This window comes from Rhineura floridana, chromosome 3 (genome assembly GCF_030035675.1).
Source record: "Rhineura floridana isolate rRhiFlo1 chromosome 3, rRhiFlo1.hap2, whole genome shotgun sequence".
In the NCBI taxonomy this organism is placed as follows: Eukaryota; Metazoa; Chordata; class Lepidosauria; order Squamata; family Rhineuridae; genus Rhineura; species Rhineura floridana.
In genome coordinates this window covers 113022039-113038735 of record NC_084482.1, presented here as the reverse complement: position 1 = coordinate 113038735, position 16697 = coordinate 113022039, and the positions used below count along the sequence as shown (strand labels likewise).

The 16697-nt window shown below is 42.0% G+C and overlaps 1 protein-coding gene across 1 annotated transcript in view; it reads left to right on the top strand.

The window, feature by feature from the left end:
* FAT2 (FAT atypical cadherin 2) overlaps positions 1-16697 on the top strand; it is a 137732-nt gene that overhangs the window by 119066 nt on the left and 1969 nt on the right. The window contains exons 21-23 of the mRNA XM_061617424.1: positions 654-1095; positions 7690-7846; positions 13016-13602. Coding sequence (XP_061473408.1) covers positions 654-1095; positions 7690-7846; positions 13016-13602 — 1186 coding nt within the window. The remainder of the gene's footprint in view (positions 1-653; positions 1096-7689; positions 7847-13015; positions 13603-16697) is intronic.

The following is a 16697-nucleotide window of genomic DNA, read 5'->3' as shown; positions in this document are numbered from 1 at the left end:
TAAGCCACAAACATGCAGAGCTATAAACAAATCCCATGTTGTACATGGGAAATGTACTGCATGATGGAAATAAATTGTGTATTAATGAAATAGATATATTATGATATGCACTGTGAAAAAAGTGATCATTTTTCAACACTATTGAAAGAGCCAATTTGGCATGGATGTATAATTTCAGAAGATGCGGGGGACAACACAGGAATGATTCAGTCATCCTGCACAAGCATATGGAATTTAACTTTGATGGACTGAAAAAGTTCAGGTGTCTAACGAACAGCCAGACACATTTATTGATAGATCATAGATGGTTTGTTTCTTTAATATCTAAACAATAAATCTTCAGTACAGCATTTCTCAAATCTTTTTTAGTCTTGATTACTATGAATTTTGAATGGCTGTAAATCTGTGCAGATCTGTCTTAATTAACCATAGTGTCCAGTTTGGGTTACATATGTTTATTATATTTTCTGGGCTTCTTTGGATTTATGTTTTCATTTTGTTTGGTTTATTTATATTATTGGGGAGGGCACAATAAAATATCACAAAAAAAGTGTTTGATGATTTGAACCTAACAACAAAATAAGAAAGAAAGATTTGCTTTTTTTCTAAAAAATCCAAACAAACAACTCTGCCAATTTGGGTACCTTTTGCAGCTTGTGAACGGAATGCCTCACCTTGGGTACAGATGTCGGAGTGGCTTCAGCAGGAACCTTTCCTCTAGCCGTTTTGTGAGTGACAGAGCATGGCACTCAGTCTTCCTGGAAGTGAAAGGCAATTCCATTCATTTGCTTGTGGACGGCTTGGGAAATGCCTCTCTGCAACTGCCTGAGGCCTGCAGCCCTTCCCATTCCAGGAGAGATCTGCTCATTGGAGGATTTGTGCAGTATCATCAAGCTCAGAGGGTCACTGATGGGTTTAGAGGTTGCCTGGATGCCATTGCTGTTGATGGAAGAGACCTGGTGGTCTTGCCAAAGGAAAAGAGGTCCAGGGGTGTCGTAGAAGAGGCAGGTGTTCGGCAATGTTGCCCCAACACCGGTGCCTGTATCAGCAACCCCTGCCTCAATGATGGACTGTGTATTGAGATGCAAGGTGGAGGTAAGTGTTGTGTTAGTAGCATTGAAAATGTACAAACTGGCAGAGAAAAGAGCGATAGGCCTTCCCCAGCCTGGCACCCTCCAGATGTTGCTGGACTGCAACTCCCATCATTCCAGAGGATTGTCCATGCTGGCTAGAGCTGATGTGAGTTGTCCAAAACATCCAGAGGGTACCAGGTTGAGGAAGGCCAGCCTTGCGAAATAACAGTTGGAATTAGTCACATTTAAGCAAAATTGATTCTATGGAAATGTGCCCCACTTGTGAAACATTGGCCTGTTCAGGATGTAACATTGCCTGCTTCATAAAGAAACAAGCCAGAAATGAGTGTAGGGCCTACACACTCTTCCTTTGCCTCTGCACCTGGCTTAGTTAACCAACATTAAACCACAGTTTCCTGTGTAGGATGAACCAAGAAACACAGGATCTTCACACCAAAGCCAGCCCATAAGGAGAGGAAATAGGCAGGGGCGGGAGAGAAGCAAGCAGGCCCAGCACTTGCTTCTGGCTTCCTAAGCCACAGTTTGTGAAGCTGGCAATGTTACATCTGAACTGGACTAGTCAGAAGTGCAACACTGGCAGTTGTTGCTTCATGTTTCTTGTTACGTATATGTGTTTATACATTGTATGTGTGTGCTCCCATTTACAGTTAGTGCAGGAACTGATGGTGCTCAAATTACAGTGAGACCTTGAAATATTTGCTCTCACTAGCCTCCTTGAATCTCCTTGAGATAACAAGGTGGAATCTAAATTTGGAAATTTAAAATGAATCACTCATTAAAGAACCAACCTGCTTCCTTACATTTTGGGGCTTCCTCTCTCTGCTTTCATTGAACTGGCTTGGGGAAAAGGCACAAGAGAAAAAGCTCTTCCTCCAATTTCCTTTCTACTTCTCTTCTTTCAATAATTTCAAAATGCTGCCCTGGGCTTCTACTGGGACAAGGGTGGGATATAAATCTAATAAATAAATAAAATATTTTAAGTGCTTCAAATCCTGCTCTTTGCATCTATTTGTACTACCAGGCAAGAGTAGACGTTTACTTCATCTGCCTACCAACCCTGTGAGATGGGCTAGGCTGGGAGATGGACTAGCTTAAGGTTACGTAATGAGCTTTCTGAAGATGCATTTGAACCCGAGGCTCACTGATGCAAGTTAACATCTTAACATCTGAGGGGTGTGGCAATTGTCAAGTAATGCAAAGATTTTTCTGCCTTCTCTGCCTCTATCACATCCTCCAGTAGCTGTCCAGTGGAGCTTTTTCATATTGTCAGGAGTCTGTTGACATCAACTCCAGGAAATGGAGTTTTAGATCCTTCGAAGGCCCACTGTGAATTGTTTGCAAGGCACTTTGAGGGTAAAGTTGCTCACCTCTGTAGCAATCTTGATGCCCCATCTACATCTATTGTAGTCCCCGGTAAGGTGTCCAGTGCAACATCTGTCACAACTTCCTGGGATTAGTTTCAGTTGATGTGACCTGATGACATGGACAAGGTGGTTGCGATGATGCATCCAGCAATGTGGCCTTTCGACCCTTGACCTTCTTGGTTTATTAAAGCTTGCCAAGGGGGTATGACTGAGTGGACCCAGGGTGTGGTCAATGTGTCTTTGTGAGAGGGAGTGTGATCCCAGCAGCCCTGAAAGAGACGGTGATCCGACCACTTCTGAAAAAGCCCACCTTGGACCCATTGGTTTACGACTACTATCGTCTGGTTGCAAATACGACTTTTTTAGGGAAGGTGATTAAGAGGGTTGTGGTACAGCAATTGCAAGTACTCTTGGATGAAACAGATTATCTTGACTCATTCCAATCTGGGTTCAAGCCTAGTTATGGGACTGAATTGGCCTTGGTTGCCCTGATGGATGACTGTGATGTTCCTGTGTCTCTGGGATTACCACCTCCTGATTCCCAAATGCCTGGATGAGGAAATCCCCAGGAAGTTCATCTCAAGCTGGGTCAGATATGCCCTCTGAACCACAAGCTTCAGCCCCACCACTTTTTCCCTAAAAGGTGACCACTTGTGAAACATTGGCCTGTTCAGGATGTAACATATAATTAGAATAGGTACAGGTACAGAATAGGACCTTAGTTTGGTAGCACTCTTGACCAAGCTGACACATATGAATTTGAATCAAACAAACTTTATTATATACAACATGTTAAATGTGACAGTAAATGAATAAGTTGTTATTGTCCCTATCCTACCTACCTATCCTACCCCACTGATCCCAGTGAAATCCTTCCCCAAAACCTCAGCCCTTCTAACTAGATGTTCTCTTCTTGATTACTAATCCTATCTCACTCCAACTGTCAAAGGTTTTTCTCATTAAAACTCCCTTCAGAATTCTCACTCGCACACCCTCCCCCACCTGTCAGTCATACCTCATATGCACCTATTAACATTCTATTAACACTTTCTTACTGAAACACAATTTCAAAACATTTTAAAATGTATAAATAATTCTGATTTCATTACAATGATCTTTACTGGGAGAAAGACAGGGGGAGTACAACCCTGTTATTCTTACTTGATCTCTCAGTGGCTTTTGATACCATTGACATGGTATCTTTCTGAGCCGACTTGGTGAGATGGATATCAATGGCACTGTTTTACAGTGGTTCCGATCCTATCTCTAGGGTCATTTTCAGAGAATAGCATTGGGTGATTGTCTTTTGGCCCCCTGGCAGTTGTGCCACAGGGTACCATCTTGTACCTAATACTGTTTAACAACTATATGAAGCCCTTGGGAGTGGTCATCAGGAGATTTGGGTTAAGATGTCAGCAATAAGATGATCATGTCCAGCTCTTTCTCTGTAACATCTGAATCAGGAGAGACCATGCAAGCCCTGGACCAGTGCCTGGACTCGATGGTAGGCTGGATGAGGGCCAATAAACTGAGTCTGAATCCTAGCAAGATGGAGGTGCTGTAGATTGGCGATTCCTGAGTTTGGATAATTGGTCAATTGCTTGCTTTGGATGGGGTCATACTCCCTCTGAAAGAGCAGGTTCGTAGTCTGGAGGTACTCCTGGACCCATCTTTGTCACTAGAAGCCCAGGTGACCTAGTGGCTAGGAGTGCCTGTTACGAGCTTTGGCTGCTAAGACAGCTGTAGCTGTTTCTGGACCGGGGTAGCCTGATCACTGTTGTCCATGCACTACTAACCTCCAGGTTGGATTACTGTAATGTTTTCTATGTAGGGCTGTCCTTGGAAGTTTGTCTGGAAGCTGCAGCTGGTGCAAAATACGGCAGCGTGACTGCTCCCTGGGGCAGGGTATCACCAACATGTTATCCTGCTGCTGAAAGAATTGCACTGGCTGCCCATTATTTACCAGACCAAGTTCAAGGTTCTAGTGTTCGTGTATAAAGCCTACATAGCTTGGGACCAGGTTACCTGAAATATCATCTTACCCCTATACCCAGTCAATCACTGTGTTCTGCAGGTGAGGGCCTCCTGCAGATACCATCTTATCAGGAGGTCCATTCCACACAACATAAAAAGCGGACCTTTAGTGTTGTGGCACTAACACTTTGGAATTCCCTTCCCATAGATTTTAGACTGGTACCATCTCTGTTATTTTTTTAGTGCCTACTGAAGACTTCCTCTTTCAACAATCCTTTTAAGTAGAGACCTTATCTCAGTCTGCATCTGTGCTGAAATTGTTTTTTAAGATGTTTTTAAAGGTGGTTTTTTAAAGGTGTTTTAAAGACGTTTTGTTTTAATATATTTTTAAATCATTTGTTTTTAAGATGCTAGGAAGTGCTTTTAGTGTTTTTGTTTACCACCCTATGCTCCTTCTAGGAGGAAGGGCGGCATATAAATTTAATTAATTAACTGCTACATGACACTGCAGACAATCTGGTATAGTGTTTAGTGTCATACTGGGATGGGGAAGACTCATGTTCTGGTCCCTAGTGAGGCATGAAGTTTACCTTGGCTAGTCACCAACTCTTAGCCGAACCTACCTCATAGGGTTGTTGTGAGGATAAAATGGGGGGGGGGGCGTGCATGCCACCTTGAGTTCCTTGTGAGATATAAATAAGAACATAAGAATAACCCTGCCAGATCAGGCCAGTGGCTCATCTAGACCAGCATCCTGTTCTCACAGTGGCCTAGCAGATGCCTATGGGAAGCCCACAAACAGGACTTGAGTACAAAAGGCTTTTTTTAATGAAATAAACACTTGATCGTTGTTGCACACTTTTGATGGGAGGATTTTGCAGAGTGCTCAAGAAATTTAATCATGCCAAGATACTTCAAAAAATTGAAAGAAGTTATTTTCAGTGAACAAGGTATAAAGTTTAATGCAGGGCTGTCATGCATAAGGCCCAGAGTCCCCAACCCTTTGCAACACCCTGTATGAAAGACTCAACCATCAGGATAAGAAAGCAGTGCCCTTGAAGGTGCAAACGGCTAAACACCAGCCTCTTCCCTCATTACATTTCAATCAACAGCACAAGGGACAATAATGTGGAAAGTGTAGGATTTTCTATTTGCTGCCAAAAAGGAAGGCTGTGGAATGGATGAAGGTTTTAGCCCATGGCCAGTGAAGAAGATTTGGATAACAAGGATATTTAGATTGGCAGGATGGGAAGAGCAATGAAACTTGTTTTAGCCTGTATTTTGGAAGGCAAGCAAGTGGCACTGGCAAAGGGGCTTAAATAATCAGGCTGGGAGGACATACTCAGGCCCAGAGTGGGTGGGTAGGTGCTGAGTGGGTCAATCAGATGCAGAGATGGCCATAATGAAGGCATATTGGCAGGCAAGAGATAGAAAAATAGCACAGACTGTAGGAGGAGATGATAAGAGGGATTTTATGAAGTTCACCACCATTCCTGCTACTGTCCTCCTCAAGTGTGTGTATGTTCCTGGTGCTTACCGAGCAAGGAACTCGTCCCTCCAGTTACCTCTGGCTTTAAGGCCACATGTGACCATTGTTCCCTGGACACATGGCTTTCATCATAATCCTAGAAATTCTCACTTAACATTCACTGGTTTTATTTTGGTATCTCATGTTCTGCAGTTGGGGAAAAGACAAATCAACTCAGGCTCCAACTGTAGCACACATTAATTTTTACACTCTCCATCATCCATAAAATGCTCAGCGGAGAGCATTTTATAAGTGCGGAGAACACTGGACCACTCAAAGTGTTTGTGTGTGATGCTCTTTGGCTTGCAGAGATTCTTCCTTTCCCTATCCTGGGTGGGTGGGTGGGACTGATGGAGGCTTGGAGGTGGCTTTGATAACAGTGTGTGGTAATGGGAGACGTGCACTGAGAAGTTCTTTGAACCACCTTCTGTAGGCATGTGCACCTTTGTTATTTCTACTGCTGGCTTGTATTCCCCAACAGGTGAGCAGCTAGCAAAAGGCAAAGCGCACACATGCTCCTTTCCTTCAGCTCAGAGCAAAAAGAGTACAATTCTTGTCAGATCAGAGCTCATTTAATTCAGGTGCACTTGTCAGACAACAGTTTTCAGGGAGATAGGGCATATAAGTTCATGTGTTTTTTTTAATTGTTTTAAATTTTTTAAGTGTGTTTTAAATTGTTTTTAAAAGATGTGTTTTAAACTTGTATATTTGTTTTTAATGTTTGTAGTTGCTGTAAACCGCCCAAAGAGCTTCGGCTATGGGGCGGTATACAAATACAATAAATAAATAAATGTCCGGGCAATTTTACATGCACATCTGCAAGATGTGGTGACAGCATACTTGGGAACATGCATGAGAGTTGCTATGTGTGATGGTGCAAAAATGTCTGTATGGAGTATGTGTCTGCATAAATGTCGAAGGCACAGTTGGGGGGGTGTTCTAGAATGCCAGCGATTAGCTGGAACGACCTCAGGGCTAGTGTCTGAGCATGAGCTGAACATGCTTTCATGTTTTCACTTGGACTGTGTTAGGAAAACAAGAAAAAGATGTAACATGAAATAGCAATGGGGAGTGAAGAGAAACCTGCATCTTTCATGGCTGTGATGTCACATGCACTGTCCAATAGGAGCCCATGGCACTTGTGCAATTATAGCAGTACAATTACAGTGCTAATTACTGTAGTAGGTTTGGTAGAGGAGTTCTTTTTCCCCAGCAACTCAACATTGGCTTCAGGGCATAGAAAAGGTTATTTCCCAGGAATACGGGCTACCTACAGGGGATATGAGTTGTTGCAGATCCACTGTAAGAACCACCAGTAACAACTGTGCATTCCACATAGGGCTGGCCCTACCATCAGACAGAGTGAGGCAATCTCTGGCGGCAGACATTAGGAGGAGGGAGCAGTGGCAGTCCTGCCACGTGCCTTTCCTCCTGAGCCCCCTGTTCATTCCCCTCTTTTGGAGATCTCAGCTATAAACACCACGGACCAATTCACCCTTGTGACTACTCACAAGTTCAGATGCACTACTCGCTACTTTAGGTGCACTGGAGAACTAGGTCAGTGTAAGATTCCACTGCCAGTCAGCTTCTGTATATTAAAGGGGGTACTGTCTTGTCCTTTGCCATCCCTGATTCCACACTTTAAAAGCATCATCTGAAATATGTTCAGGTTTTACATGGCCAACTCTTTTCCCAATCCTTTTCCCTTTGTTTTTTTCCCTTTTACTAGGTTATTCTTGCATGTGCCCTGTACAGTTTTCTGGAGACCACTGTGAAGCTGCTGATAGCCTTTGTGAAGGCAATCTCTGTTTACATGGAGGGACTTGTGCCCTCTCTGAGAAAGGTGGCTACACCTGCCATTGCCCAGAGCGATACTGGGGAGAAAGGTAAGAATGGCCTTTAGGTGATGCTTCCTCTGTTTTTTTACCTTCAGTGACACATGAAACAGAGGATCAAAACACTACCAACAGGTTTTATGTTACCTCACATCACCTCAAATGCAACGTCTGTCAGAGGAGTCAGTTTACGCATTCAGCTGCCAGTTAGGTTCACACTCACTTGTTCATCTTCTGATTTCTCTGCCCTTTTTTTACTATACATGTGAAGAATATATGCACTGAGTCCACGAAGAACCAATGTGAGGCTATACTCTGTAGTTGTGCTCAACTGGTGTCAGTTTCATATTTAAATATGAAGTTGAATGAGGTATCTCTAGAAAAAGAAAGGTACTGGAATGCCTTTGAATTCACTTTAATGTCTAAAGGAAAAGGAAAGGCCAATTCATATTTATAATAATCCAATTCTTCATTTTTCATTATGTATATGGAATAACCTTAAGCACAAAATATCTTCTGATGTACTCCCAATAATGACACTATCTTCCAACAGAATTACTAAGGAGTGGAAATCTAAAGGTTATATCCACGTGGGTTTATTATGAGCGAAATAATATAATGTTTATTATTGATAAGCACTTCAGCAGCTAGGTGCTAGACAAGTAATGTAAAACAGAGCTACAGAATTTGTTTTATTTTATTCGGAAAATGGTCACTGTTTGAGTTACAATCGAGTTCTTTGTTAAAATGGGAGGAGTCCCAGTCCTATGTTTCATTTTGTATTAGTATAAATTGGAGCAGACAGGTAGATAGACAATTGACTAGATGTGGAAAAAACGTTCAGTAACACAGCTAAAAGTAGATATTCTGTTAGTGACTGAATCCACAGTTGAACAGAAATTTAGATCAGGATGGCAAAAGAGCCTGAATTATACTATCACAGTGGATATTTGGAATTATATGTTTAGTCAAAAACAACAGTAGCAACTAATTTAAGGGTAGTATAAGACATTACCTAAACCGAGACACTTATAAAAGTACAAAATTATCATTGCTGGAAATGTGAACAACCTCAGAGGAATGCTTGTCATATTTGATAGACATCCCCTAAAAGTTGCTTTAAAGGAGCTCTTTTTAAATCAGTTAGTTCTTCTTTTAGATTATATTAGGAATTTTACAAAACAGGGATTAAAGAGTTAGGGTTGTATCCAGTGTTAGCCCTACTCAGAGTAGACCCACCAAAATTAATAGACCTAAGTTGATTTCAATGGGTTTACTCTGAGAAGGGCTAGCACTGGATACAACCCTAACTCTTTAATCCCTCTTTTGTAAAATTCCTAAAACAGCCATGCAGCTCAACGCTATACATATTTACTCTGAAGGCCATCCCACCACATTCAGTGGAATTTACTCCCAGGTAAGTGTGTATAGGATTGCAGGCTTAGTGGATGCTCATTGCTAAAAGCCAGGATTCAGATAGCAGCTTAATAGAAAACTAATGGTTTTTTCCACTGAAGATTGCTTAAGAAAGAGACAGAATATGTTGCTAATGGTAAAACATATCAATTTAGTATGTTTTCAATAAGGGACGGAAACCAGAAACTCATTTGCAGAAAAGTTGGATTAATTCTTAGCCTTTTAGAATAGATAATATTTGGACAAAAAGTAATGAATGATATATTGGTTGCATTCAGACATCATGATAAATCATGGTTTATCATGACAGGAATGAGTTGCAATGAACCTCAGGCGTGTGTGTGTTTCCACCCCTTCCTCTTCCAGCACAAGTTCTACAAGGAGGAAATTGGAATATTTCATTTTATTTTTGATTAACCACAGTTTAACAGTACATCTAAACCCTAAACTGCAATTAAACTTAACTAGAATTTGTTCATAACCCATTTTTTGAAGTTGGCTAGTTCCAAACAAGCCACAGTTAAGATTAACCACAGTTTTGAACAACTCAACAATCTATGTTAGTAAAAAATGGAAACAAAGGTTTACAATTTCCTTGTGTCTGCATTGGAGGAGAGGAGGAATGATGCATGAGTTCAGTGCTCACCGTGGCTTGTTCCCATGATGCCATCCACACATGCAGGTCATCACTAGATGAATATATAAATGTGATCCAGCCCCAAGTGTGCAGTAAAACAAGCAAAGAGAAATCAAGTGCTTTGTCTCCATTTGTGAACCAGCCCCTGGTCACTTAGTAGCAATACTATGCATAAATTTAGGGTTATTTGTTCTGCTGTATGAGCTTTTTGACTTGTACTATGTCACTGTATACATAGCAGGCAGTGAATTAATTACCATACAGTTACATGGTGCCATCTACTTTGTGCAGCATAACTATTACAGACTGAGAATTCAGTCTAAACTGATTAAAGCTTACACAGGTAGTAGTGGATATTTTCTTTGGTTCCATTATCAAGGAGAGATATTGTCCCAGCTCTTTTCCAAGAACTGCTTCCCTTACTGGAACATGATTTACCTTAGCTTGCTGTACTCTAAATTCACATCAATGTGCCAGGGTCTTTTTATGATGCTACACTTGTGAGAACAGAGGACATGCTGTTCTGAGCAATAGCACACTTCATGGCTGCATTGTTCTATGGCTTCCTTCCACGTGCTGAATCTTTTGGATGTCAAGTTAAGTTAAGAACACTGGAAAAACTTATGACTACAGTCTTTGCCTTCTCATTCATATAGATTGTGATGGAATGTCCTAGAGCAGAGACGGAGGGCTTCTGTCTCTCGGGATGCCTTCCCCAAGCAGGTGCTGTCCAGATATTGCTGGACTCCAGCTCCCATCAGCTCTTGCCAATATGGCCAAAGGTCAGGAATGATGGGAGTCTTAGTCCAGCAACACGTAGAGGGTTCCAGAGTCCCCATCCTTGCATTAGAGTAGTAGATTAAGTCCACAGTAGTCTATCATATCGCCAATACAGAAGAAAGAGTGATGCATTTATGCCTCCTGTTTGTTATGTGGACTAATTCTGTTGAGTATTCCCAACAGAGAACACCCCATATGTGATTATATTTGAAGAATGTCCAAATTGTGGTCTGTTTTCTTGGAAAGCAGACTGGCTTGAGAAAATATTTAGAATGGAGAGGAGCTATAATCACCATCCCTATAGGAGGAAAATACACACATTGTCACTAGATGGTGCTGCTGTACAAGCACATCTGGTTATTTTACAGGTCTTTGGATACATATCCTATGAGAAAAAGTGACGTATTTTCATTATTATTATTATCATCCTCCGTCATCATCAAACAGGAAAATTTATTTACACACACAAACACACACCAGATACTGTACATATTTTAAAATGTTTTTAGTGTTTTGTCATTTGTTTGCCACCCTGGGCTCCTTCTGGGAGTTAGGGCAGGATAGAAGTTTAATAAATAATAATAATAAATAATAATACTGCTTTGCAGGTGAGAAACAAGACATTTGTGGTTATGGGATCCCAGTTATAGACTTCCCCAGGCCCGGTACCAGTGATTCGCCATGTCTGGCTCTGGTGAAGAAACCAAGCACTGAGAAGGACACCTCACCAGTCCAACCTCACTCACCATCAGGTCCAGATGGCAATGTGTGGGCACCACTTCATTCACTTGGAGCCAAGTTTGGCTCTCATCCAGCTAGCCGTCCTCCTCTACCCTCCATCTCCTTGCTTTGGCTGCACTCTGAGAAAGGGCCAAGGGTGTCCTGCTTCTCAGAGCCAGACAGTCTGGGTGAGGTGGCCAGGAAAATGCCTGTGCCACTGCTGTGGTTTGCTATGGCAACTAGAAAGGCTTTTTAAACTTAAGATTTTTTTAAAAAGCTTTGGGTTGTCATCAGTACAATGATTTCTCCTTGCATAATGGGATTTTCCATCTTCTCATGCACCTCTAAATCTGTTCAGAAGGTTTCACCAACCCTCTGGGGCAGATTCAGGGACACACTCGGTGGGAAAGAAAGGGTGGAAAGTCCCATTGTGGTGGCACTAATTGTTGCTGTCCTTTTAAAAAAGTTTTTAAAAGTCTTTTCTGATCACCACGGCAAACCACAGCAGTGGCAGAGGTGACTTAACTAGGATGCCTGGCTCAGGGACAAAGGAGGTGGCAGAGAAGTGGGTTTTTTTAAGAAAAAAAAGGAAGCGAGTGGGCAATGGGTAGCAGGGGAAGAGGAGGAGGAATGGGGAGTGGTGGGGAAAGAGGGGGCTGGCACTGTTGCCACAAAGAGGAGGATGGAGGTGCTGAGGTCTGGCAGCAAGGGGGCATCAGTAGCGGGGGAGCATCAGCTGGAGTGTGCCAAGGGTCCCCTGATGCCTGGTGCCGGCCCTCAACATCTCTGTCAAAAGAAGACCTTTGGAGTTGTAATTAGGATGACATAGACCAACAAAAAGCCTTTCCAGTGGTAGCATCCCAAGTGACATTCATAAGGTTTATAGCCTCTCATCCAGTCTGCCAACATTTCCATGCCACTACCATCCAGTAACAGACTCTATGCCCTTCTGAGGACATTTGATCTTCCTGTCTTTTAAGAAGCTCTTGTTTACCTGCCCTGAGTTTTGAGATAAGGCAGGTTATAAGTCTAAGTCATTACATATACACCAAAATGTTGTCAATGTGTGATTACCTTACCAATTATAATGGAAGAAAAATGACTTCCACTTTCAAAACGTTATGAACTTTTTTTAATGTTAAAGTGAGGATGGATTTGTTCCTTGCAAATTTCATGCTTTTCCAAATTGAAAAAAAGTTTGCATGTTAGACAGCAGTTTCTATTGACTGCAAAATTAGCATACCAGCAAATTTACTGTAAGAATTTTCTTTAAAATGAACTATTTGTGGCACATTCTAGTAAAGTAAAACATTCTGAACACGACATTGTTTTTTGCAAAAAAAAAAAAATGGCTTTATTTTTAAAACCCTGGTTTTCATAGTAACTTATTTACCTTTTGAACCAAATCTTCTGAATTGGGCCCCAGGGCCTGAATTTAGCCACATATAATTGTTGCTCTTCCATTAAAGGCAATATGATATAAGGTAACAGCAATCAGCTTGTGCAGTTGCTTCTTCAGTGAGACTATAGACACACCACACTTTAGCTGGCCTGGAACCCAGATCTTTTATTTCTCTGGCACTCTACCAGTAAGGATTTTAGAGTCCCTCATATGTATGTATCGATGTCACATTTTTGACTGATGTCTTCTATCACCTCTTTCACAGATGTGAAAAAGCTGCCGAGAAATGCCTGGAAAATCCATGTCTGAACTCTGGGCGCTGTGTGAATTCTGATGGTTCTGTTCACTGCATCTGCACGGGTGACTTCGATGGGGCATTCTGCACACAAAGAATTGTGACTCCAACTATTAGTCCATCCAGCTGGATCTTGGGGCCTGGAGAGATTGCTGAGATTTCTGCTGGGGTGTTAGGTGTGATAATCCTGGTGGCCGCATTGATAGTCATCCACAAAGTCTACTGCCACAAAGCCAAGACTCACAAACCTGTGGCCAAAGAAGACCCAGACCTGCTCTCCAAAAGTGAATTCTCCAAAAGTGTTGGTGTTGGCACTCACGGTCTTCCCCCCATTGAACTAAACATCCTCAGCGATGGTCACCACAACCATCTCGATGCACTTGACCCAGGCAAACCTACAGTCACACCAGAGTTTGCAACCTTCAACGCAAACAACGTCCAGAAACAACGGGGTGCCATTGTGTGCAGCGTGGCCCCCAATCTCCCAATTGCTGCACCCTCATCTAATTCTGACAGTGAGTCTGTCATGAAGAACACCTGGGCTGCAGAAAAGATGGGTTGGTTTCACCTTCTTTCTCTTTCCCCCTTCCCTCTGCTGTTAGGGTGTTTCCAAATGACATTCCTTTGAGTCAGTGCACACAGTTACTAATTTGTGTGGGGTCTAGATGTCTTTTCTCACAATAGCCATTGTGTTACACAGATTTCAGTCTCCTGACATTCAGACCATCCTATTTTGTCATTGGAGAAATGTAATTTCTCCTCTTCCCCCCCCCCCCAATGTAACACATCAGTTACACTAGTCTGGAATGTATGCACTCTCTTTGACAGTGCCCATTATGTCAGTGGTCATAGTCATCACCGTTTCTCCCACCATTTTGTGACCTTTCAAAAACAAATTCTGGAGAAACTTTTCTGCCTGTATCATTCAAGCACAGGGACACTCATGCTACCTTTAAAAGAAACAGGAACACACTAGGCAGACTACCTCTGTCTCCGCCAGCAGTGCCCTCCCACTTCATGCAGCATTGGCTCTAAAAAGAAAATTGTCCTTTGAAAGGTAGGTTTTTCTGATCTCTCACACTGGCACACAGATTTCCCCCAGTATAAAAGAATACAGTGAACATATGTATGGCTATCACACCACAGCAAGATTACCCCTCCCCCAAACCATTAGACAGAAAAAGGCTAATGGTACTAATCTGTGCTTTTTATTAACTGAAAAGATCCTGGAAGCCTGAATAAACAGAGTCAGGTTTTGTTTTATTTTTAAAGAAAAAGACATTAGCTCATACAGGAGACGGGAATAGTGCAGGCCGGATATTTGTTCCTTTATACCCTCTGGTTCTGCCACTTAATCTCCATTTTGGTCTCTGGAATCTTCAAAATTCCCTCATGCAGGTTCCTTCTGGATGCACCTTGCTGCCGAAACACATGGATCTTACTGTTCTATCAGAAAGGGCATTTTTACACATCATAACTCAGTCTGCATCACCTACCATCTGGCTCAACACACAAGTGCAGTTGTCTGATCCTGTGATATTTGATTGTACTTCCCTCTTCATAAAAATGGAGCAGCTTGGCAATCAATTTTTTTTTGGGGGGGGAGGAATTACCAAGAAGCAACTTCATGCAAATAAGATGAAGTCAGCTTCAAACATCTGTGTTTAGTAAGGGAATAGATAATTTGAATTTATATTTTGGTCTTGATCTAACCATTTCTTGCTTTAACATCTCTGCATTTCTGTTAGTTCTAACCTACGACAGAACAAAAAAACGTCAAGTGATTAGTGCCAACATTCACTCTGATGCGACATTCAGGGACGATAATATATCCGAGTATATTTCGGTGCAGAAGGAGTTAATTACATGGTCTGAGCTGTGGTATAATTCATGATGGAAATACATCATGATTTTATACCAAGTTTCAGTGTCAAAGGCTGTTGTGTCCATCAAGCTGCCTAGGTTCACTTCTCACATAGAGATCAAACAGGCCAGCAATGAGTTTCAAATGCTAGAAACAACATATTTCAGTAACAAAGTAATATGATGAATATAAGCTTCATGCTAAACAGAGTGTGAATGAGGTAGCCAATCAGAACAGAGAGTGAAATGTCATAATCCATCCTTACGGTAATATGAGTAAAAGTGGTGGGGGGACCACAGCGTTAGAACTGAAAAGTAGTCACATTCAGAACAGAAAGTTTGCATGTTTGATCACAGAATTCTAATATGTGGGAGGTAATTAAGGCTCTGATCCTTACAGACTAACTGAAGAGGTTGTGAGCTGGTGAGTTGCTTAGAAATAATCCAGCTGTTTTCCAGGGTGAGATCAACTACCTGATACACTCAACATGGGGCTGTTGCTATAAACTTCACCCCCCATGGTAAATTTGGCCCATAACATGAGGTGTCACTAACCCCAAGGTAACCAATGTGGTCTCTAGATGTTGTTGGAATCCACTTCCCATCATCCCCAATCAACATGGCCGATGGTCAGACATGATGGAAGTTGGAAGTCCAACAGCATCTGCAGGCCACCACACTGGCTACTCCTGACTTACACCCTTTTTGTGATGATATCAAACTGTTCCATTTCCAACTCCTGCCAGTAAAATCCTATGAGATGAACTGGTGATCAAGACAAATGATGCTACATATCACAGGCAAGAATTTGCTGGGGGTGGTGCTGGTTTTTTTAAGCAGCAATCTATTGTCAGGTATTACCTGTAACCCTGAAAGAATACATCAATATAGCTTGCTCTCACCATCATTCAGTCCACCACTAGCTGTGCTTCAAACAGCAAAAATCTTTGTTGAGAGGTCCCTCATCTCGCACATCCCATACAACTACTGAATCAGTATTCAGGGCTGTAACAACATGACAGAGGCAAAAGAATAGCTTTTGGGGTTGTGTCCAGTGTTAGTCATACTCAGCAATGTCCATTAATTTCAGTGGGTCTATTCTAAGCATGACCAACATTGAATATAACCCTTGGTGGCTAGTGAGATGTTCAGCATGAGTGGGTTATCCATATTTGATGGGGCTTTCTGAGTACAGTAACCCTGTTGTAAAGACTTATTGTTGTTGTTATCATCATCATCCCTTCACCATAAGGGCAGGTTACAGAAATGTAAAAATAGAATATTAAAATCAGTTAAAACAATTTCAAATTAAAATAATAGGGTGGGTCCTAAAAATATATCTCATGTGTCAAATGCCAGGGTGGAGAGGTGCATCTTCAGCATAGGACACAAACTGCGTAATGAAGGTGCCAGGTGCACCTCTGTGGGGAATTCCACAGTTTAGGAGCTGCACAGGGAATGCCTTCTCCTGGGGTGCTACCCCCTGAACTTCAGAGGATGTGGCACTACCAAAAGAGGGATCCCTCTGCTGATCTTAACACCCAAGAAGTCTGAGGGAAGGGGGTGGTATTTCAGCTAATTGGGACCTAAATCATTTAGGGCTTTAAAGAGTAATGTGAATGTACCACACATAGAAACATGGTTGCTCTGGCTATATAACCCAGCAGATGCAGAAAGGAAGCGCACTGTGTGAGGATCCAAATGTTTCCTGCTCATCCTGCAGGGATTATGGTTCCTTCTAAATAGCTCTTTGGAACTACCAAAAGAGGTTAATATCCTAAAAGAAAGC